The following is a 24423-nucleotide window of genomic DNA, read 5'->3' as shown; positions in this document are numbered from 1 at the left end:
CACCCCAACCTGTGCACAAATTTCGTGCACCAGGCCTCTAGTAAGTAATAATATAAGAATAAACTGTCTTGTACTCACAACTATAAACCTACTTTTGCCCACCCCTGTGTTATCTTTTCCTCTAGCATTAGATTTCTACTTATTAGGGATTGAGAAGTGGTGATAGACATTTTGGTCCATTTATTCATGAAGACTTAATGAAATTAAAGTTAGACCAACCCAGTTACAAATATCCCAGGTGGTTACAATCTCTTTAAAAAAAATACCTTTTTCAAAATTTTATTTACAAAATTTACTTTATTAAAAAAGTATATGTAATATATCCCATGATATAAAATTCTAAACATAGATTTAAAAACAGCATAATAGAAAATATAAATATCCATTTTTCCTATGTATATCTTTTGTGCATTTGTCTTTTGCTAGGTTTGCATTTGTCTTGATTTTACAGTCTGATTCACACTTATAGTAAAAACATTTCAAATATCACACAGGTATAAAGCAAAAAGTAAAAATTCCCTTTCTCCATCCCCTCCTCAGATATTAATGAATATCCTTTCAAACTTTTAACCACATGGATATATTTTTGTTTTTTTTATATAAATGGTTTCGCATTATACATGTTGTTCTGGAAAAAAACTTGCTTTTTTTTTTTTAAACCCTGAACACTGTTATGGAAATCTTTCATAATAGTGCATTTATTCTTGCTTGTACTGTATTCTTTTATGTATCAATATCTATTTAGCCAATTCCCTAATGATGGCTATTTAAGATGTTTCCAACATTTTATTAATAAAAACAAGACTGCAACAAATGTTGGTAGCTTATTTAGACAAATACAGTTGTTATATTCACTTGCATATTCTTACATCCCTTTCCTCCTTTTAAAGATCAGATATTTTTCATGAAAACCAAAGTATTAAAAATGACTACTGGAAATCATGGGTAATGTGTGAACTAAGAAGGAAAAATATCGTGGTTTTAGTAATCCCATTTTTACCGAATTATATTCATGTCAACAAACCAGGAAGCCATTTAGACTCACTCTTTTTAAAGTCATGTCTGAGTTGGTACTATGGAGGATTAAATGAAGGCTGCTTCCTTCCGGTGGAATTTTTCCAGGGGCTCCACTTAATTTCTTAAGCACATCCTGTTGTTCCACAGCCAGAAGCTGCCTGGGTTATCTCAACTCAATTTTAACTGTTTGGCGGCAGGTGACATACATTTTAAAAACTTAAGATGTTTCTAACAAAATATCATTAGTCATCAAAAAGGACCTGGGTTTGGAGGACAGGGAGATAGGAGGGAGGGCAAACTTTCTAAAATCTCAGCTTTGAGGAGCCCAAACTCCATGTACCATATATCAATGACACAGATTCATTAAGATCTGGTCTCCCTACAGCTTGCCCTTTACTTTATACCGTGCACTTGTGCATTTGGAAAACTTGAGTATTAGGGTTTTCCATGGATACTTGGCTTTGATTACACTGTTCCTAAATGGGGGTTTGCTCTTATCTCGTTAAGAAAAATTCTTATTGATTTTCAAAAAATAATAGATATGACTACTTTAAAAAGTGGTTACATTGTTTTCCAGATTAGGTAAATATTTCAATTAGGGGAGTAAATATTTTAAGATTGGGAGTGTGGATAGTTCTTGTTTTTTGGAGTGTGGTTCTTCAGCTAACTCAACCTTGAACTGGTATTACAAGGAGTGTGCAATGAACTTTTGGGCTGTAAGTCTTAAGTTTGGACCCTAAGGCAGAGGAAACGTCCATTTGTTTAATCTTAGCAATGCAACCCAATGAAATGGAGGAGGGTTGCAGTGAGGAATGGACGCTTGCCTTTGTTGTCAGCTGTTAGTGAATCCCAAGATACCAGGTTTCTTGCGGCTTGTTGCAGAGGTTTTCAAGTATCCCTTTAAAATATTAAAAAGAATTACAGATCCCCACCTGACTGCAGTTACCTTTATTCAATCCTATCTAATAAAGACAGAATATGCAAATTGACTGTCACTTTGTGACAAAGATGGTGGCGCCCACAGCCAATAAGGAGGGAATATGCAAATTGATGTGACAAAGATGGCAGCGGCCGGGCCGGGATGCTTGTGTTCTGCCCCGCCTCAGCCACTCCGGGCCTCTGGGCAGTGCACGAAGGCGAAGGTGGCTCCGGGCCAGAGTGAAGGCAGAAGGTGGTGGCCAGAGTGGGTCCCAGCAGCCAGGAAAAGGAAGGCCTATTCTTGCACGAATCTTCATGCATTGGGCCTCTAGTATCTAAATAATGAATGGTCCCATTGTGGGCATTCATCTATTTTAATAACTGTGATAAATTGGAAACTACTAGCTTAAGGCACTTTCTCCTTATTTTTATCTCAGGTGTTGGTAAAACTCAGCTAAAATGTTATGAGTGAGCTTTTAACAAAATATTCTCCACCACAGAATCCCAGCTACCATTCGTAACAGAGTCATCCTCTTCTTCCTTATTCTTATCAGACTCAAGAGGAGGCTTACTATTACTGAATGTCAAAAGCAGCTTGTAGAAGGAGAAATTGTGTGGTAGGGGGGTAAAAAAAACACCCCTGCACAAATATTTTTTCTTCATAACTGGAAATGGAAGAGCAAAAGTGAACAATGGATTAAAAAAACCAAACCAATAAATATGATGTACACGTATTCCTAGACAGTGATTTATACTTTGGCAAGCTGTGTTCTTTGTAGCTTAGATTCTGTCTGGATGCTTCCATTGAAGACGCAGCCGGCCTACAAAGGAGTGTAAATCCGGGCTGACTTAAAGTTCTTCTCTTGAAGGGCTCTTCCCCTGGCACTGGCAGATGGATGTGTTATCATCTGGCTGAGGAACAAGTTCCATCCCATCACGTATTTCGGGTTTGCTGGACTGGCGCTCAGCGTAATTCTGAAATGTGTTTTTGAAGGCAACGAAAAGATTAGTCCACACTTCATTCCCCCTATTCCTTCCCAATCACACTGTCATTTCTAGTTGCTGCCAACCAAAGGTCTGATTTGGACTGGTTATTCCAGTCCTAATGTTCCATTTTTTCACTTTAGTTCTTGTAGGGGCTAGTGTAATATTTCATAATCTAACAAGGGACCCTAATCCACAATTTTATGTGTAGGCAGGAAGCCTCTACAAAAAGGATGGCATGCCAAGTGTTCTTGAAACAACAGCACCAATTAGCATTTATCCTCCGCGCATCAATGAGTAATTAACTTTACTGAATATTCAAATCAGATGGTAAGCATCTCAAAATAAAGTTGGTGCTCTCACCTATCTCTCCTTTAGGCCTGTAGTCATGCATGTTTTGCAAATGGTGACAGGCCTGTGAAATGTCCCTCCACTTTGGCCACTGACAAATATTCCTAAAAATTGCATATTTCCGTTCAGTGGTTTCAAGTACATTGAGCTGGACACTCCTGGTCCAGGGCCAAACCCAACAAAATGCTGACATGAACACATGAACCTAATTAATACTGTAGGGAGGGAAACTCCTACCAGCCCAGCAGAGGGAACAGAACTCTTCTAAGGGAAAGGTTGTTTCTGGTAAATGGTGTAATTCATCCTTTAAATTTTTCTGTGATCATGCATGTTTGTACCCTATTCCACAGGCTCACTAACAGCCCCACCTCCCCACAAAGCATCTGGTATCAACAAGCATCTGAGGAAATTTACTTTTTTTTTCTGCTCACAGGAAAAATAAGTTTAAGTTAAAAACAAGAACATATGTTCTTAATATTTTTCTTCCTGGCTAGATTTTAGTACACAAGAATTAATCCTTGGATTCCCAATAAACATTTGTACAGTATGTCGTTATTTAGCCCTAAGGTGTTAGTACTATTATAAGTATTTTTCATTTGTTTGTTTTATGTAGGAAGCTAAAAATTTGCTTTCCATCCTATACTATGATAGCAAAAGCAGGATTCTTAAGTAGCAGGAAGAACAAGGAGGTGGACATTTTGAGTGGGAAGAGATGTTGATGACCTCTACTCTAACCCTCTAATTTTCTAGATGATGAATTCCCCTAAGGCAGTGGTCGGCAAACTCATTAGTCAACAGAGCCATATATCAACAGTACAACGATTGAAATTTCTTTTGAGAGCCAAATTTTTTAAACTTAAACTTCTTCTAATGCCACTTCTTCAAAATAGACTCACCCAGGCCGTGGTATTTTGTGGAAGAGCCACACTCAAGGGGCCAAAGAGCTTCATGTGGCTCAAAAGCCGCAGTTTGCCGACCATGGCCCTAAGGCATTTAGTTAAAAAAAAAAAAAAAAGGCACTGACAGACAAGATAGTAGGAGCTGTTCATCTATTTTTGTAAGGCTGTAAGCATAGTTTTTGCAATACTGAATGGAGATAAAATATGTTGGCTACCAAGAGACTTAGTACTCTTTCTCCTTTAGGCTGGTCCTCGGCTTAACCAGAGTCCACAAGCTCAATCTCAGAAGCCCCCCTTCTCCCGCCCCCGCCCCCCCCCCCCCCCCCCCCCGCTCCCCCAAAAGCGAGGCACTCAGGCCAAGCATGACTCCACAGGACAGATACCCTGCACTGACCTGCAGTACTCTGTAATAGTAGCAGTAAAGCCTGTGTGGCTGTAGCAAGTCCCTGGCAGTCAACTGCCCTTCTTTTGCAATCCTCTTGGCTTCTTCATCATTTTCCTGAGAGGGGTAAAAAGAAACAATGAATGAAAATCACTCCTGTGACCCACAGACAAAGCTAAACGTGAGTGTGAGCTAGGACACATGTGGGGTTGGATATGAACTGCATGGGAGAGATGGATCATGGTGAAACTATAACTTAAGAACAAGGCTATGGACATGGACAAAGTGCTCTCCTAGACATCGCTGTTATGTGGAAATGATCGTGCATGTTTGCACCCCATTCCACAGGCCCACCAACAGCCCCTCCCTGCCCCCGCCCCACCAAGTGCAACACCCCACATGCAGCTTCTACTGTGACTACGTTGGTACTTCCCTAGATACCCAGGAAGTTTAGGGCTCACCATCTGTTCCCCCATTCTAGCCTTCTCTGTTTGATATTAAAATACAAGCTAGAATAGAATGAGTCCGTGTTCATGTTATAACGTCTCTTAAAAGCTCCATTTAAATATGCAGAGCCCCAAATGTCTTATTAAATGTTACCAATGAAAGACTATATTGCTGTTGTAATGGAAATTTAGTCACCAGTACCCACAGGCTGTCCCTCCAGTTGCAGGAACAGTGAGCACTCCTAATTATATTTTGGGAAAATAGCTAATATTCTACCATGCTGCCCACAGGAAAAGCCATTTGCAAGTAATTCTGACTCTTTATAAAGGGTCACAATAATTATTCTGCCTCAGGCACCCAGCTATTTCCCTAACCAAATACTGCTTCTCAGAAACAGTAAAGTCTTATAATAAAAGGGTACATTTTTATAGTTTCATAATAAAACACAATCACTTTTTTAATACTTTTCCTTTGAAAAAGAATTCTTATTTTATGGGAGACTTGTGATTCTTGGGATGTTGTATATCATGCCTTCGTTATGAACTTGGGCCTTTTTCTAACTCAGGGGAAAAAGGAGCACCATGTTGACTTCAATGTTTTCTTGTGCACAAAGCACTGTCACCTGGTCTTTTCTAGCTGTAACTTGCATTTGGAGTATTTTTGCTTGGGTGGTGTATATGCACAAATAGTGATTCCATGAGAAAGATATATATGCTACAAAACACTGGACTTCAAATATAAAAATCCTCAAAAATGTTGACAGAGGGCATACCAAGTGATAACGATTCTGGTTCTTCAGCTATTTCAAGAGAACAAAAACTTCAGAAAATATTTCTTTTGACTAAATTATGTCAAATTAAATTGTGTGATGAAGGAATTCCTGGAACTAATTCAGGTGAATTTGTTATTGCCTAAAGAAACTAAAATTCAGAAAGTGTACCTTGGCCCATTTAACTTTCTCTAGTAAATCAGCAAGATTTCTTTTAATTGGTACATAATGTTTCCAAGGCTGTAGTGCCATATAAAAATGTTCATAATATGGGGAGTCCTGCTTCAGAACCAGACTGTCACCCAGCATGAGATACGGATATCTGTAAGCGGCCACGGTCCCATCCACGTTCACTTGATACTTGTACTAAAAGATTAAAACAAATATAAACAAACATTTTAACATTTGCTTCACTTATGCTTCTCATCAACACTGTAATACTAAACATAAAGGAATTCATTTCCACTTCCTAACTTTATTGTTTAACAGGTTTATATTTTATTTTGTAACTCATATTTTCTGTGTTAAAATCATAAGCAGCCATTAGCAGGTCAATTTTAAGAAATACAATGCAGCCCAGCCGACATGGCTCTATGGTTGAGGGTCGACCTATGAGATAGGAGGTCACGGTTAATTCCCCATCAGGGCACATGCCTGGGTTGTGGGCTCGATCCCCAGGGCGGGGCATGCAGGAGGAAGCCAACTGATGAAGTTTCTCTCTCATCATTGATGTTTCTATCGCTCTCCCTTCCTCTCAGAAATCAATCTATAATAATAAAAGGGTAATATGCTAATTAGACTGAAAGTCCTTCCAGACTAAGCCACGGCTGGAGTGCGGGACCCAGGCGCTTGCCAATGGCTGGAGGGAAGCCACCCAGGTCCTGGGTGCCTGCTGGTGGCTGGAACAAAGCCCGGGTCACACGTGCCAGGGGGAAGCCGGTGCCGGCAGCCGGGGGAAGGAAGGCCTACTCTTGCACGAATTTTCGTGCATCATGCCTCTAGTAAAAACATATTTTTCTTAAAAAAGAAATACAATGCATTTAAAGATAAAATCTTAAATAATTTTAGGAAATAGTAATACCTATTTCAACTATGTCTATATAATGAAGAATTCATATTTCTGTAACAAGGTAGGAAAACTATTCTCAAAGGTTTTATATTTACTAAACTGAATATTGATAACCATTTAAAATTTTACTTATACATTATTTTTTTTATTTCTTATATCCATGAAAAAGAAAGGCAATAGCCTGGCTGGTGTGGCTCAGTGGTTGACATTGACCCAAGAACCAAGAGATCACTGTTGGATTCCCAGTCAGGGCACATGCCCGGGTTGCGGGCTCGATCCCTAGTAGGGGGCATGCAGGAGGCAGCCGATTGCTGAAGTTTCTCTCTCATTGATGTTTCCATCTCTCTATCCCTCTTCCTTTTTCTCTCTATAAAAATCAATTTAAAAAAAAACATAGTTTTTAAAAAAGGGGCCTGGCCGGTATGGCTCAATGGTTGAGCGTCGACCCATGAACCAGGAGGTCAGGACACATACCTGGGGTTCAGGCTCAATCCCCAGCAGGGGGCATGCAGAAGGCAGCTGATCAATGATTCTTTCTCATCATTGATGTGTGTGTGTGTGTCTCTCTCTCCCTTCCTCTCTCTGAAATCAATTAAAAAAACATATATTTTTCTTTAAAAAGGAAGGCAGTATATCAAAGTTCAGTTTTAGAGTTGAGGATACAGGAACCTGGGGAAGTTCAAGGACTTGTGTGATATTGGTGACACAGTGCGTGCTCTGTTTTCATATCTGTTGGCTAAATAAACTTTACTTTACATTTCAAAATCACTTTTCATGGACAGTAAACTTCATTTAATTATAATAATGTAAAGCAGGTATTAGCATCCCCCCCCTTTTTTTTTTTTATAAATGAGAAAACGAACCGGGCCAGCATGGTTCAGTGGTTGAGCATCGAGCTATGGGCCAGGAGGTCACGGTTTGATTCCCAGTCAGGGCACATGCCCAGTTGCAGGCTCCATCCCCAGTGTGGGACGTGCAGGAGGCAGCCAATCCATGATTCTCTCTCATCATTGATGTTTCTATCTCTCTCACCCTCTCCCTTCCTCTCTGACATGAATAAAAAAATATATTTTTAAGTGAGAAAACTAATATTCAGAGAAATTTATAAACCTCTATTCTCTGAGTCCAAATACTTTGTTCTCATAATTATATGACACCGAGATGAACAGGATATACTCAGAAATTTAGTAAATAAATTTGTCTTAAGTAATCGATACTAAGGAGTTTACTAGCCAGTCCGGTTTTGTCACACTGTTCACACCTCTGTCTCCTCTGAACTGAGGACAATGCGCTGAGGAGTGAGGCAGCAGCACCTGTGTTCACAGGGCAGAGGCAGCAAGACATGAAGGCCCCACGGTTAGCGGCAGAGGCAGGACTCAACCTCAACTCTAGCTCCTATGTTACTAATATGGAATTTATACTCTATCAGATTACAAAGGCATTTGAGACCATTTATGTAGAAGACATTTATATATCCAGTTTATTAAACACACACACACACACACACACACACACACACACACACACACACACACACAAAGAAATGCACCCAAACTCCAGGTTAATCCTTGTGCTATATTTTGAGTATTAAGTGTAGTTCTGAGTAGTTTGGTAGACAAAATTAACAACAGGAAACCAGGAGTGTTGTAATGCCCATGCCTGGTAAGAAAGGGTGTGCCAGCTCACAGGACAGGAGAAACTGGCCCCAGCCCAGCTATTCACAAATTTAGCCCTTCAGACCCACCCAGGAAGAATTAAATGCATACCTTAAAGAAATCAAAGAAACCGATCAATTTAGCCTTTCCAAGCTCTTTTTCTTTCTCTTGGAAAAAGAAGTACCCCGTGATCCCCGCATCCAGCAGCTGTGGGTTTTCCTTGGCCAGCTGCACCAGCTGGAGCCGCTCCTCCCGGCTGTCCCTCCCTCTGAAGAACGCCTTCTCCGTCTTATTGATCCAGGAAGGCCCTAGAAGGTCGAGACCATAAAAAAAAAAAAAAAGGTTATATATTTAAAACTTTTATGTGGTAAATGTAATCATCTTTAATCTAACATTGTCATCTAAGATGTTAAAGCTCTTTTGTCATCACCACGTCTTCTAAAGCAGGGGTGGGGAAACATTTTCTGCCAGCGGCCATTTGGCTATTATAACATCATTCACAGGCCATACAAAATTATCAGCTTAAAAATTAGCCTGCTGTATTTGGTCAAATATTTAATTAACTCACCCCTAATGCTTTGGCAGGGCCAGACCACATGATTTTGTGGGCCTTATACCACCCTCTGGCTGGACGTTCCCCACCCCTGTTCTAAAAGTAAATGCTATTTTCAAACATCATGGGATTAGAATGCTCTAATTTCATTTCTTTAAATGCTAGGGAGAGCTCATTCAAATGTTGGAGTTTCTGTTGTGCAACATTAGAAAATATACAAAATATTACTGGACCAAGTTCAAAGCAAAGAGAGATTCATCGACTTGGCCTGTTCACCAAGGCATTAGCTTCTTCCATCTTTTTTGTTTGTTTTTGTTAATCCTTACTTGAGGATATTTTTTCCATTGGTTTTTTAGAGAGAGTGGAAGGGAGGTAAGGAAGGGGAGAGAAAGAGGAGAGAGAGAGAGAGAGAGAGAGAGAGAGAGAGAGAGAGAGAGAGAGAGAAAAGAAGAAGAAGAAGAAGGAGGAGGAGGAGGAGGAGGAGGAGGAGGAGGAGGAGGAGGAGGAGACGAAGAAGAAGGGAAGAGAGAAACACTGATTTGAGAGAGACAGATCAATTGGTGGCCTCCCACACTCGCCCTAACTGGGACTGGGAATCGGACCTGCAACCTAGGTAAGTGTCCTTGACTGGGAATCGAACCCAAGACCCTTTGGCATGCAGGCCAATGCTCTAACTACCGAGTAACAGGGCACTTTTTCCATCTTCTGTGCTTCATAGTACAAAATGAGCCAGCTTTTGTCCGTAGATAAGGTGACCAGAACAAACTATGTAACTAAGTAACACCCACGCATCTTTAATCCTTAGCTTGCTCAAAATTATGAGCACAGCACTTCTGAATACATGGAAGACTTTTGCTAATATGCTGTTATGTGTATTTATATTTATATATATATATATATATATATGTATGTATTTATATATGTATATGTACATGTGTATATATATATATATACACATGTACATATACACAGTTATACATATACACAGGTATACATATACTTATATTGTCTTTCCTGGTAGGGAAATATTCTGGAAGAATTAATTTAAATATATTTCTATTATTCTAAAGAGAGGTCATTAGTTAACTAACACCTGTCAGTGTTCTAAGGGATAAATCATAAGACACAGAAATTGGAGAGGATCAAACTCATTACTATGTTAGCACACTTTTCAGAAATGCACTGTTATCAAATAAAAAGTAGGTCAGTTTTCCTTTCACATCATCTTTAGATGGTTTACAAGGAGTCTCTGGTCTTGTCTATAAAATCAGTCCACCAATCCACAACAAACAGAAAGAGGCTATAAAGAGAGGGCAGGCTTTCTTCGACTAAGGGAGTTCAGTTTAATGAAAAGGTGTGTTGTGCCATAAACCTAAGGCCATTAAAAAGGGGAAAGGAATTCAGATTTTAAAGAATCAAGAGAAGCAGAAAGAGGAAAGGGGAGAATTTTTAGATACAGTGTTGGAGGCAATAATATCCAAATTATACTGCTATCATATTCTCGTACATATATTTTTATACTTTTCAAAAGTATCTCTCACTTCATCTAGCAATATAAAGGCATTGGTGTCAGAATTCAGTGATCATCTTACCAAATATATATGTTCAAATAGTAGTTATAAGTGACCAAATCAAAAGAGACTCAGCTCTGATAGGTTTCTACATTACTAGCCAAGCTCATGTAGCTTTAATTTTTGGATTAGAAGAATCCTAAAGAAACCTCTTTGGCATATAGGGTGCTATTTCTCTTTTTTCTTGGTTAGAAAATAAGAAAAATGGTTATTTAAATATATATATACATATACTCTCCTTGACTAAACATCCCCTTCACCTATTTTTATTTCTAAGCTTTTTCTTAGATAATGAACTTGAATTTACCTGTATTTCCCTGAATAGAGAGGAGATCATTTGTAACACCCCTCATTGCTTCAAGTGTGGAGTGAGTGATGTCATACGTTGGAAGGATAATATCTCGTGAATCCTGAGAGCCACACCATGAAATGATAGGTAAAGGGCCAGGTGTTTCATTGACTTTTCGGTGTTCCAAAGGCCAATCTCCAAGATTAATATAAAATTCTAAATCTGGGAGAAGGACCTAAATAAACAAAAACATAAACATCAGTGCTGAGAAGACCTCCGTGTTTGGTACTAAAGATTTAGTTCTTTGGCTTTCTTAAATATCCTATCTAATAAAAGAGTAATATGCAAATTGACCATCACTCCAACACACAAGATGGCTGCCCCCATGTGGTCAAAGATCCTGCCCCCATGTGGACACAAGATGGCCAGCAGGGGAGGGCAGTTGGGAGGGATCAGGCCAGCAGGGGAGGGCAGTTGTGAGTGATTAGGCCAGCAGGGGAGGGCAATTGGGGGTGATCAAGCCTGCAGGGGAAGGCAGTTAGGGGTGACCAGGCCGGCAGAGGAGGAAAGTTGGGGACGACTGGGCCTGCAGGGAAGGGCAGTTGGGGGGACCCAGGCCTGCAGGGGAGAGCATTGGGGGGGACCAGGCCTGCAGGGGAGGGCAGTTAGGGGCAATCAGGCTGGCAGGGGAGCCGTTAGGCATCAATCAGGCTGGCAGGGGAGTGGTTAAGGGTGATCAGGCTGGCAGGCAGAAGCGGTTAGGGGCAATCAGGAAGGCAGGCAGCTGAGCAGTTGGGAGCCAGCAGTCCTGGATTGTGAGAGGGATGTCCGACTGCCCGTTTAGGCCCGATCCCATAGGATCCTACTGGGAATGGGCCTAAACGGGCAGTCAGATATTCCTCAAGGGTTCCCAGATTGGAGAGGGTACAGGCTGGGCTGAGGGACACACACCCCCATGCACAAATTTCATGCACCGGGCCTCTAGTTTCTGATAAAATGGAACATCTGAAAACAGCAGCAAAAGAAAAAAGAATGCCTCAGTCATCAGTAGTATCAGAGAATCAAGGATGAGGATAATACAGAGTCAATTCCCTTAACCAGGAGTCAGCTACCTCTGTTCAGGGGTGATGTTTTAAATCGGTCTGTAGTGTAGAAGTTGAAATTGTACAGATGGGTATGAATGACTGGCTTTCTTTCTGGCAGCTGCCTAAGTGTGAATCTACAAAGTTAGACTCAAGCCCTTCTTTTCCTTCTCTATCAAACCTCTTTATCGCATCTACCTTTGATTCTGGAATTTGCTACTCCATCTCCACCTCCGCGGCCAATGTCTTTATCATCTCCTGCCTACATTGTTCTGGTGCTAGACTCTCCCCACTCTATTATGTTTTCCACATTGCTGCCCAACTTTCTAAAACCAAAGTTAATGTTACTACCAGACTTAACAGAACCTTAAGCCTTCAGGACAAGGTCTAAACTCTCTGGTTAGAACTCAAGGTCCTACTATTACCTTTGAGCCTCATCTTCTATCTGCTTATGTGCCAGTAAACTTTAGGCTACTCTCTGAAAATGCCACGCACTTTAATATGTAATTCTCTTTGGCCGGAATGTTCTTCTCCTACTTATTCACTTGGCACTCTCCTTTCTCATCCAGAGCTAGTGTTACCTCCACTATGACTCACCCTCCCAGGATTTTAACCTGGTACCTATTTTTCTCTCAGGCCTGTCATGTTGTGGTACAATTGTTAGTTTGTAGTCACATCCCACCCTCACTTCCAAATCACAAAAACAAGTCCCACGAGAATGAGGAGCTCTAAGACCAGAGGTGAGACTCATTTATCTTAGATTTCTTCCCAGTCACTGGGCAAAGAACCTGGAACAAAACAGAAGGTCAGGGATGTGACTATTCACCCTATTGCTTTTCTCATATCTATATATATATAAAAGGCTAAGCGACCGTCCGACCGGTAGCTATGACACGCAATGACAACCAGGGGGCAGACACTCAACACAGGAGCTGCCAAGCTGCAGTGACTTGGGTTCTAGGGTGACGCACCCAGAACCAGAGAGAAGGGAGCCTAATTCTGGGATACATCACCCGAGAACCGCCCTCTCGCAATCCAGGACCCCTCGAGGGATGTTGGAGAGCTGGTTTTGGCCTGATCCCTGCAAGTCAGGCCGAGGGACCTTATGTGCCGGAAGGACCCCGTGCTCACTCTGCAGACACCCTTTGAGCCACGGCGCCACCCCAGGTGCAGCCAGCTGGGGAGGGACCGCAGGAGGTTGGTTCCAGGGCGTGTCTGGCCTGTTTTGCCCAGTCCCGCCCTGCTGGCCACCTTCTAATTAATTTCAATGTGCACGAATCCGTGCACGAATCCATGCACTGGGGCACTAGTAATTTATAAGCTCATTAATAAACCCCAGATCAGGAGTCCTCACTACAGAGCAGAGTTTCTCAATCTCAGCACTATGGACATTTAGTTGTGGGTAATTATTTGCTGTGGGGGGAGGGGGCTGTCCTGTGCACTGTAGGATGTTTAGCAGCACCCCTAGCCTCTACCCACCAGATGCTAGTAGCAACCCTCCAGTGGTGACAACAAAAAATGTCTCTAGACATTGTCAAATGTTCTCTGAGGGCAAAATTATTCCTAGTTAAGAACAACCTGAATACAAGATATGGGAATATAGGGCAGGGTGTCTGGTGGCAGCCCAGGAAGAAAGCACCACCTTTAGGATCAATTGCCCATATGTTCATATTGTGGACTGGTGGGGAGAAGGGAGGCAACTGCTAGTCAAAATAAGAAATGATTGCAGCCACACATTCAGTATGCTTGGGAAATTATACAACTCATATCAAGAAAGTTGGCTTTCGGTTTAGAAAACTACCTCGATGGTCTTTCTGGATGAGAAACGTCAAATTGCCCATCTTCACCTCTTACTCTACATGGTCAGGGAAATAGAACAAAAATCACTTTGAATTACTTTACTTAAGAGTTTTGCAAATGGGGAAAGAAGGGCTAAATAGAGGATTTGGAGCAGGAGGTGGTTGACTGAAAGTACAGGGATACCTATTTTTAAAGGTTTTTGTTTATTGATTGATTGATTGATTGATTTTATTATGTATGGGTACAAAATAACCTTTCTCTGTTATTCCACCCTTCAACAAAATGTGCCATACACAGTATCTTTCAGAGGTGTTTAGGGTACAAGAAGAAGCTGTGTTCTAAATTCAGGTCATTCTGATGTGACAAGAAGAAAACAGCTGCAGAAGAAAACCTGAACGGAAGGAATATTCAGCAGGAATGGAGAACTTCCGGCAGTGGCCTGGAGGCTATAAATGTCTGAGAGTTCACAGAAACCTTGGGAGTACCCTGTGCCCTACTTGTTTGGGATGGAGGGTGAAGCCATTTAATGTAAACAGACATGGAGAACTTACAGACACGCGGGAGGTGGACACCTCACGTGCACATTTCCAAGCCTGGAGTCCAGTTCCATCCTTTGCCATTATTCTCCTAAGCATTTACATGTTACAACTAAGTACTTAAATTATACTGTTTTTAAAATCAATGAATTCATTCTCGTACCTTTCTTGCCAGTGATAGCAAAATCTCATCCGAGAACATTTTGAAGTCCGTGTATTTCCCTAAAGGCCTCCGGTAGATGTGGTTATTGAGAATCGTGTAGTGGACAATGGCTCCCCTCTCTTCCCCAAACCGTTTTGGAACTTCCTGTAGCATCTGCTGGAGATTAATGCTGGGAAAGGAAGCAAAATCTTTTGCAATCTGTGGTTCTTTGGTTGGACAAGAAAGAGTTTGCTGCCAAGCCTGGGGATCCTCTTCTGGACACTCACAGTACTCGTGGTATATGGGTCCTAGGGAAGGCAAAACACACACTTCATTAAGGAGCGCAAGGCAAGCTGTTGTTTCTGCCCCTGTTGTGAACGTGGGATGACTTCTTGGTGAATTCTAAGATTATCAGGAAAAATCTGCCCTAAACGCATCAGTGGTGAAAGTAGTTATGTCAGAGTCCTGCGTTCCTATTTTCTGTCTCCTTTTTGCACCCCCCTAGACAACCTAGTATAGCACACCATCTCTCCCAATATATTAGTACTCTCGGCCAATTAGCTGGTAAATTCCTAGTGAGTTATAAATGGTTGATGGAGGTAATGCAACTTACCTTATGCGAAGAATGAAGAGTACTGGAAATGGAACTACCTAGCTAAATATACAATATTTTTTATTATTATTATCACTTATATCTCTTTAAGTTACTCAGTTTTTCTTTCTTTTAAAATTTCAAGTTAAATTGAGCTTCCCTTAAAATTTCAAGTTAAATTGAGCTTTACTTTGTTCCATATGACTTCAAGGTCTTCATAACTCATTCTGAAAGGCATGAAATCTACACATGAGGCTGGTTCTAAATTATGTAATAATCACTTACCTTTCAAAATATAGGGAGACTGGGCAACATGTTCATCACCATAAAGGACCTCTATCTTCAGCCCTTCATTGACAGATTCATACATCCTATACCTGATCAAAAATGTTCCATCATTCCTGTCCAAAGGTTTTGGGACATGAATCCGGACTAACTCTTTAGGTGAAAGAGATTTGATTACTACTTTAAATTGTGCTTGACCTGAAAGAAAAAAAAAATATAAATAACTCTACTACTTCACAGTTGCTTTGTTGTAACAATTAGTGGATAGCTATTTTTACACAGAAGCTTCTTATTTTTCTAATATCAATGGTAAAAAAAAAATCATTTTAGTTTGAAAGATCCCTGAGGCCAGAAACTATTCTGGTTTATGTCTTCAAATCAGGGACCTGACTCAACATTGATTCATTAGTCATTCAAATAAAGATTTATTGAATGAACAAAATTAATTCATAAAAAAGCAAGGAAGAGATGAACTTTTTGCCTATTTGATCTTTTCTCTTTTGGGTAGGTAAAAGCCCAGGTAGTTAAAAAATCTGTGAATCATAAAATAACAGAACTCGAAGGCAATCCAACTTTTCCTTTTAAGACATACACAAGCTTTCTTTGTAAACCATTATAATATCAAATAACCCTCATTTCTGAGGAAGTTTTCCTTTTGCTAACCCAAATTTCAAGCTATATGTCTAAGCCCATTTCTTTAAGTAGAGAGAGAGTATAGAGAGTTACACGACCATGCACAAATACACACATGTGCACACACACACACACACACACACTCACACACCTTTGTAACTACTAGAGTGTACTTCTCTAAGCTCGTTTCCTCAGGTTGAAATGAAACAGTTATGCAAGGATGATCTAATACCTCTTATAACTCCAAAATTTCTGTTCTACTTAGAAACCCCCCTTCTCTTTGGCAGGATATAGCTAACTTTGAGTCGTTGACATATAGATGCTGTGATTCATGTTACTGTGGCCCAGGTATGAATGCTGATACCTTTTTCTTCAGAGAGGGCAGAGGGTGTATTTGCATTCAGTGCAGATCTGATCCTCAGGAGCTTTAAGAATCAAGATCTGCCCCGGCTGGTTGCTCAGTGGTTAGGGCATTGGCCTGTGGACTGAAAGGTTGTGGGTTCGATTCCAACGGCATGTACCTCCGTTGCAGGTTCAATCCCCCGAGTAAAAAAAACAATCAATCGATGTGTCTCTCTCATGTCAATGTTCCTCTCTCTCCCCTTCCTCTCTTTCCCTTTCACTTTCTCTAAATCAATGGGAAAAAATCCTCAAGTGAGAATTAAAAAAATAAATAAATAAAAGAATAAAGATCAATTAGTGTCCCAACCACAGTTAATCATATTTAAAAAGTGGTGAACCCTCTGAAATCCACAGCCTAACAAACAATAAGTTGTGACCAAAGTATTCTTTCATCTCATATCCCTCATTATGAATTTAAGCATATTTAATACAGGGGTGGGAAAAAGTAGGATTACAGTCGTTCATAACAAATAATACAGTAATTAATAAATAATAAAAAATAAATTATATGTTTCACATACTCCCCACTGTAAACCAACTTTTGCCCACCCTTGTATATATTTTTTAAATTACTGAAAAAGTTTGTATATCCTCTTTTTAGTTTCTAAATGTAGCGAGTGACTTTTCTATTTTTCTCTTGGTCTTCACCAGTTTTATTGTTTTCCTTGTGGGTCAGGAGAAATGTTTCTCAGTCTCTTCAATTTAGTCACAGTAATGTTGTATCTGACATCTCGCTATTAGGTAATTAAGTACGAAGCACATACATTTTTAGATATTTGAAATAAATGTGACAAAATTATGACAGACATCTGCCAGAAGAAATGACCTAGAATAGATAAATAGAGGGGGTGGTTGCAAAAGAAAGGTAATAATATAATGTGAAATAATTTAAAATGTTGGCTGGTTAGCTGAAATGCTTAATGAAACACATAAGCTACTGATCTGTGTTATTTCCCGCTTAGTTCCAGAAAGGCAAGTAGACTGAAGACCAGGAAGGCAGAGCCTGGGGACCAGAGAGCCATTTCCATTATTCCTCCCAGACTAGAAACAGTACAGAAGTCTTCTTGTCTCCTGACCAGATAGTCCTGCTCTCCATAAATTTATGATTTTAATAAACAAAACAAATATAAGACAAGCATAGTAATGACTGTGTGATTTTTTTGGCTACTTTTGTAGGAATCTTTCATGCCTGTGTCATTGTTGGCATGAAACTAATGTTAGATTCAATGCAAAATAATAATGATCAAATAGAAATAAGCAATTCCAATCTCATAAAAGAGAAAATGAGAAGAAGTAATCGCAAATTGCTTCAAAAGGAAGGAATGTGGATTCTCATCTGCCTGTGGCTGATATAATGGAACAGAAATGAAGCTCAGCTGGAGTTTTTCTACTCCACAAATTCAAAAGCTAATAGACTGAGAATGCAGTGACTGTGTAAACAAAAAGAGGTTGGCAGTATCAAAGCCTTACATCATTAGAATCAGAAATTCTGAAGACTTTTGATTTGGAAAGAAATAAAAAACATTAAAAAAAAATCACTTAACCAGTCCATGAGCTTATTTTCTACAAGAACTTGTAAGGTAGGTATTGTCACCGTCATTTTACAGACCAGGAAACCACGGCTCCCTTGAAGAAGTTAAGTAACTCACCCAAGGTCACATACATAGGAGTAACTGAGCCAACACTTGAACACAGCTTGAATCCTTCTTCTTTCAAAGCCCATACAGGTTCGCAGAATTCCAAGTTGGAGGAATAACCTCTGGCACGCCTGGCTGAATGGAGCTATCACCAGCCCCCCACCCCGCTGTTTAGGAAGTTTATTAAGGGTCTCAGCAGCTGCAACAAAAGTGTTGAGCCACATGACCAAGGGAACAGAGTCCCAGAAGGCCAACTGGTTTTGCCTTGAGGCTACATGGAATCCTCCAAAAGTGTCTGGCTGCCGGCAGACCATGCTCGGCAACTATATTATGGTGATTTGATGAAAGGGAAAGCGCATTGAAGTAGGTATTCCACAGCTGGCTCTGACATTCAGTAGCTGTGGGGCCATGGGCAAGGCATGTTAGCGTCACTGATCCTCGGTTTCTTATATGGTAAGTGAAAAGACTATCTATCCTTCCCATATCACAAGACAATTTAGGAGAACAAATTAAATAAAGCAAGCTTAAAAAGTAAAGTGCTACACAACTAGGAGGTAAGACTATTTTATAGTGATGTCGTTACTGATGAAGGCAGGAGAGGACTGAGTAGAAAATGAATACAGTTGACCTTGGAACAACCTGAGCTTGAACGGTATGAGTCCACGTATTCGCGGATTTTTTTCAATAAATACACAATTGGCCCCCCCGCCCCCATTTCCCTAGGTTTCACCTCTGTGATTCAAACAACCACAGACTGAAAACAGTATTTTTGATCCGCGGTTGGGAATTCAGGGATGTGGAGGGCTAACTGAATGTATTGTTTAATGCCATTTTATATAAGGAATTTGAGCACCTGTGAAATTTGATATCCGTGTGTGTCCTGGAACCAATCCCCTGTGACATGGAAAAACACCATAGTTAAGTTTGGGGGTTGTCAAAAGTTATATGTGGATTTTCGATTGCACTGGGGGTCAGCACCCCTAACTCCCACCGTGTTCATGGGTCAAGGGCACTTGTATCCTACCATCTCGCATATTCTAACCACCCTCCCTCTACCCCTTCTTTCTCTTCTCCTAGAATATTTACTGAGAATCTCTGCCAGGCACTGTGCTAGATGCTTGGAATATAAAAGTATCAGTAGGTTCTGCCTACATTCATAATAGAAGGAAATATTCAGTTTAAGTCGGAGGTTAGTGAAATCAAGATATAGATAGGTCCTTTTCCCCGTCCAAGGTCGTAGACCCTCTAATTTCTGTCTGGGGACTCCAGTTTGAGATCTCCAGATTTAGACCATTCAAGTTCCCAACATGTTTGCTATCTCTGTACTTGAAGATATGCCACATAACAAAGGTATTCAGACACTATTAAATGAGAGTGATAATTACAGTAATAAGGGAATCTTGGTAAGTCATGTAAGACAATCTAGAGCTTGTGGAAATATTGCCTCTTTTCAAATTAGTTCTGGGAGAAGAAAAAATTTCAGAACTTACAAATGAATGATGGGGGCAGAAGATGTGAGAAACTGGTGGGTTTGTTTCTCAGACTATAGGACAGCCTTTTGAATGGAAGGTAGGAATCAAGTGGCATGAAAGAAAACAAGCTGAATCTAAGAGAATGAAAGTGAGGTGGTCTGAAAAGACTTGGTGAAAGTCTTTTTTTTTTCTTTCTTTCTTAAAACTTTTTCCTGACTATAAGTACAATATAACCATTTTGGGGGAATTTTTTCTTAGGAATTTCCTTACTCTCTTGCTATAACCACTGATGACACTAATGAGTGAGGTACAGGTTAATTTACTGATTACAAAATTAGAATGAAACTACATAGTTTCTTTCCTGTTCATTCCAGCCTTAACCAAATATAAGCATCCTATATCATAAAAGGCTAATATTCAAATAGACCAAACAATGGAACAACTGGAACAACCGAACGGGTTGCTATGACATGTGCTGACCACCAGGGGGCGTGTGTGGAACATGGAAGGTGTCGGCCATGGTGGGATGGTGGAGCAGGTGAGTGGGGGGGGGGGGGGCGCCAGAACAAGGTGGGGCGCCAGTCGCTGCCATCGGGGTGAGCCTCTGGTGGTTACTGAAAATTCTTTTCTCCTGCGCACCACAGTCCCGCCCAGCGCTTGCACCTGCTGCCAGCAGCAGAGCCGCTGCTCGCACTGGCTGTTGGTGCCCGGCGCCAGTCCTGATCGTTCAGCGCCATCAGCGGGTGCGAGAAGCGGCTGCCGGCTCTGATTGCCCCTGAGGGCTTCTCCACCTCCCCCTGCTCCTAAGGGGCGATTGGGACAGCAGCCACCACTCGCACCTGCTGACAGCGTGGGCCTTGCTTGCACCCATTGCTGGTGCCGGCCCCAATCGCTCGGCAACAGCGGGAGTGGGGCTGCCGGCAGACAGGGGACCGGGACCCATGGTGGGAGGGGCTGGGCAAGGGTGCAGAGGATGGGCTGAAACCCGCCCTTGTGCCTACTGCAGCCTTGAGGCCCACAGTTCCTTTCAAGGTACACGAATTCGTGCACTGGGCCCCTAGTTATTAAATAATCCTACCTAATAATAGACAAATATGCAAATTGACTGTGCCTTCGCTATGCCCGCGACTGGCCAGGAGGCGCAGGGGGGGCGGGACTCGGGGTGGCCGGGATGGCCGATTGGGCCGGCGGGACGCTGAGCTCGTATCGCCAGCGGTGGCTCGAGCTCAGCGTCTGCACCATGGCTGTGCTGCGGCACAGAAGGGGCCTCTGGGGCAGCGAGCTCACGTCCCACCGCGGACCATCAAAAGCGGGGGAGCTGGGTGCCTGTCCGCTCGGGGCGGAGGCTTCTGAAAGGCCTGGTGCACCAGCGGACAGGCACCCAGCTCCCGCGCGATCGAAAGCACAAGTGTGGCCCTAACCGGTTTGGCTCAGTGGATAGAGCATCGGCCTGCAGACTCAAGAGTCCCAGGTTCGATTCCGGTCAAGGGCATGTACCTTGGTTGCGGGAACATAACCAGTAGGGAGTGTGCAGGAGGCAGCTGATCGATGTTTCTCTCTCATCGATGTTTCTGACTCTCTATCCCTCTCCGTTCCTCTCTGTAAAAAATCAATAAAATATATTTAAAAAAAAAAGAAAAGAAAAAGAAAGCACAAGTGTGGGAGCTGGGTGCCTGTCCACTCAGGCACCAGGCCTTTCAGAAGCCTCCGCCGAGCCGGAGGCTTCTGAAAGGCCTGGTGCACCAGCGGACAGGCACCCAGCTCCCCCGTGATCGAAAGCGAAAGCGTGTAGGGGACCCTACACGTGCATGATTCAATCATGCACTGGGCCTCTAGTCCTATATAATAAAAGGCTAATATGCAAATTGACCAAATGGTGGAACAACTGGTCTCTATGATGTGCACTGACCACCAGAGGGCAGGCGCTCAATGCAGGAGCTGTGCCATGGTGGTCAGTGCACTCCCACAAGGGGAGCGCTGCTCTGCCAGAAGCAGGGCTCACGGCTAGCGAGTGCAGCAGCGGTGCGGGGAGCCCCTTCTGCCTCCGGGACATCCCCCGAGGGCTTCCAGACTGCGAGAGGGCACAGGCTGGGCTGAGGGCCCCCCCTGAGTGCACAAATTTTGTGCACTGGGCCTCTAGTCTTTTAATAAGTTACTTCAAATTTTTTAAAATTGTGAAAAAAAAGTAACATAAATGTGACCATCTTAACTATTTAAAAAAATTTTTTTTGGTTAATCCTCACCTGAGGATATTTTTCCTGTTGATTTTTAGAGAGAGTGAAAGGGAGGGAGGTAGAGGAAGAGAGAGAGAAAAACATCAATTTGAGAGAGACACATTGATCAGTTGCCTCTAGTATATGCCCTGACTAGGGCTGGGGATCAAACCTGCAATCCAGATATGTGCCCTTAACCAGGAATCGAACCTGAGATCCCTTCTTGCGTGGGCCGATGCTCTAACCATTGAGCACACCAGCCAGGGTTTAACCAAATTGTTAATCCTCATCGGAGTGTATGTTTATTGATTTTAGAGAGAGAGAAAAGAGGGGGAATGGGAGAGAGAAACATCAGTTGGTTGCTCCTGTACTCGTCCTGACTCGGGTGTTGAACTGGCAATCTAGGTATGTGCCCTGACCGGGAATCAAACCCACAACCTTTTGGTGTACCTAAGGATGCTCCAACCAACTGAGCTACCCAGCCAGGGTAACCATTTAAGTGTATAGTTCAGTAGCATTAAATATATGCACATGGTTGTGCAACAAATCTCTAGACCTTTTTCAAACTGAAACTCTATACCGATTCAACAACTTCCGATTTCCCTCTTCCAACAGCCCTTTGGCAAAACATTACTTTTAATGGCTGTCAAATATTCCATCACATGCATGTATCTTACTTTATTTAACAATTACTTTATAGTTAGCTACTTAAACTTACAATAGTAATAATAACAATAATAATAATAAATAAACTTACTATAATAAACAATTATAATGCTGCAGGAATATCCTTGTATATAAAAATCTTTGATTACATTCTGATCATTATCTCAGGACAGATACCTAGGAACCAGACCACCAGATTAAAGGGCAAAGGCATTTTTTTTGTAAGTGACATTTACAAATGACATTTTCTAACTGTTGAAAATCTTTTTTTTTTTTTTGGTACATTAGGTTTGTAAATGTTTAAGAATTGCTACATTTGGGCAATTACTTTCCAGAAATGCTTGACTAATTTGGGCTCCATTAGCAGAGGATGAAAGTCACTGAGTAACTCATTGCTCCCTTAACAGCTTTGAGTATTACTAACTTTTAAAAAACTGCCAATATTTTTAGAAGAATAAATGGACTTTTTTTTGGAATTTACAGCTCTTTCATTAATAGTAAGATCAGCAGTATTTCATTTTGGATCATGTATTTTCATGTAGAAATTAATTTTTTTAGTTTTCCACCTTCTTTTCTTTCCACCACCGTATAGCAATATAAAATTAATTTTAGAAAATAAACTATCAGGAAGAAAAATACACCACATAGTGAAAGACTTTGAATCTGGGTTTAAGAATATTTTCTCCTGATTCTTAGGCCCACGGAAAGTGTTTCTGAAACTAAAATAAGTAGTCCTGGTTTTCCACTGGCAGTGGAAGGAGAGGCACTGGGTAATTCTGATTGATTCTTTGTTGGTCAAACAGGGTGCCAGTTGGCTGAACATAAATGAGACATAAAGTAGCAAATCCTGACTGGTAACAACTTGAAACCAGCAGGACTAGTTGTAATAAGTTGCAAAGGTAAGATGTGAAGGAGAACGTGGGAGGACAGCTGGGCACAGGGATTCAGGACAAGGTCCACCCTCGGGAGAGGGAACACCCCATGAGTTCTACCGAGTTTCTCTAATTCCTGCCATCTGCTTTCAAGAACTCAAACCTGTAGGAAAGCCAACATCTAGCATGCAAAACTGCCTTCTTTCTGCCTACTGATCTGACATGCATTCCCTTTGTGTAGGAGGTAACTGTTTCTAAATCCATCCGGCCCCGGCAATGTAACCCCGGCGATTCGTGGGCCTGATGACTCAATACTTGAAGGCACTCCCTACGTGATGAAACAGTTCCCACCAGTCAGAGGTGGACAGGCGGTCTCCGCGGGGGACTTACTCTGCCTTCATTAACGCCTGGGGCGCCGCGCGCTCGGAACGTCAGTCCCAGCGCTTTAATGGAGGAAGGGCCCTCAGGGTTCATTCATTCATTCGTTCATTCATTCATTCATTCCACTGCGACCCTCCCCCCTTTGAATCGCAAGGCAGAGCCGAGACCAGACCGAGGAAGGCGAGCGCCAGGGGAGGGACGCCACGCCGGCGGCGGGCGGGCTCCCGACGGGCGCGGGCGCGGGCGCGACGGGGGCGCGCGGCGGGGACGCGGCAGGGGAGCGGGCGGCGGGGCGAGGGAGGCCCGCGGCGGGACGCTACCTGCGGGCGAGCGAGTGAGGTTTTGGCCCTCGGAGCTGACGGCCTGCAGATAGAAATAGCGGACGGGCAGAACGACGCCCGCCTGCAGCCCGGGGCCCCACACCAGGCTCCGCGGCGCGCTCACCGGCGCCTCGGGGGCCCCCGCGGCCACTAGCAGGGCGAGCTGCAGCGGCAGCAGCAGGGCCCGCGGGAGGCGGCCCATGGTCCCGGGCCGCAGCGTCCAGCTCGGCGGCGGCGGCGGCGGGGAGGGGCGGGGAGCGCCGCGAGCGGAGGCGGGCACAGGCGGGCGGGGCGGGGCGCGCCCCGGGCGGGGCTGTGCCTGTGCTCCGCCATCCCGCCCCCGGCTCTCTCCCGGCGGCCACGTGGGGCCGCGGGGTGGTCGTCTGCCTTGTGCACTGAGGAGGGTCGGCGATGGACGGTCCCCCCTCCCCCCAGCCTCCTTGGCCCCATGGAGAGCCGCGATCGTAGGTCTGGCAAAGAGAGACC

General features: G+C 42.7%; 1 protein-coding gene across 1 annotated transcript; it reads right to left on the bottom strand.

Moving 5' to 3' along the window:
• Positions 1 to 262: 262 nt before the first annotated feature.
• On the bottom strand, positions 263 to 24174 carry POGLUT3 (protein O-glucosyltransferase 3). Its single transcript, XM_079789253.1, has 8 exons — positions 23938 to 24174; positions 15342 to 15539; positions 14486 to 14772; positions 10923 to 11139; positions 8603 to 8799; positions 5939 to 6133; positions 4564 to 4668; positions 263 to 2910 (listed from the first exon to the last, which is right to left on the bottom strand). The coding sequence occupies exons 1-8, from the start codon at positions 24137 to 24139 to the stop codon at positions 2785 to 2787; spliced, it is 1527 nt and encodes a 508-aa protein (XP_079645379.1). The 5' UTR covers positions 24140 to 24174; the 3' UTR covers positions 263 to 2784.
• Positions 24175 to 24423: the final 249 nt, after the last annotated feature.

The sequence above is a fragment of the Cnephaeus nilssonii genome, assembly GCF_951640355.1.
Source record: "Cnephaeus nilssonii genome assembly, chromosome: 13".
Lineage (NCBI taxonomy): Eukaryota > Metazoa > Chordata > Mammalia > Chiroptera > Vespertilionidae > Cnephaeus > Cnephaeus nilssonii.
This window is presented reverse-complemented; position numbering and strand designations above follow the sequence as displayed.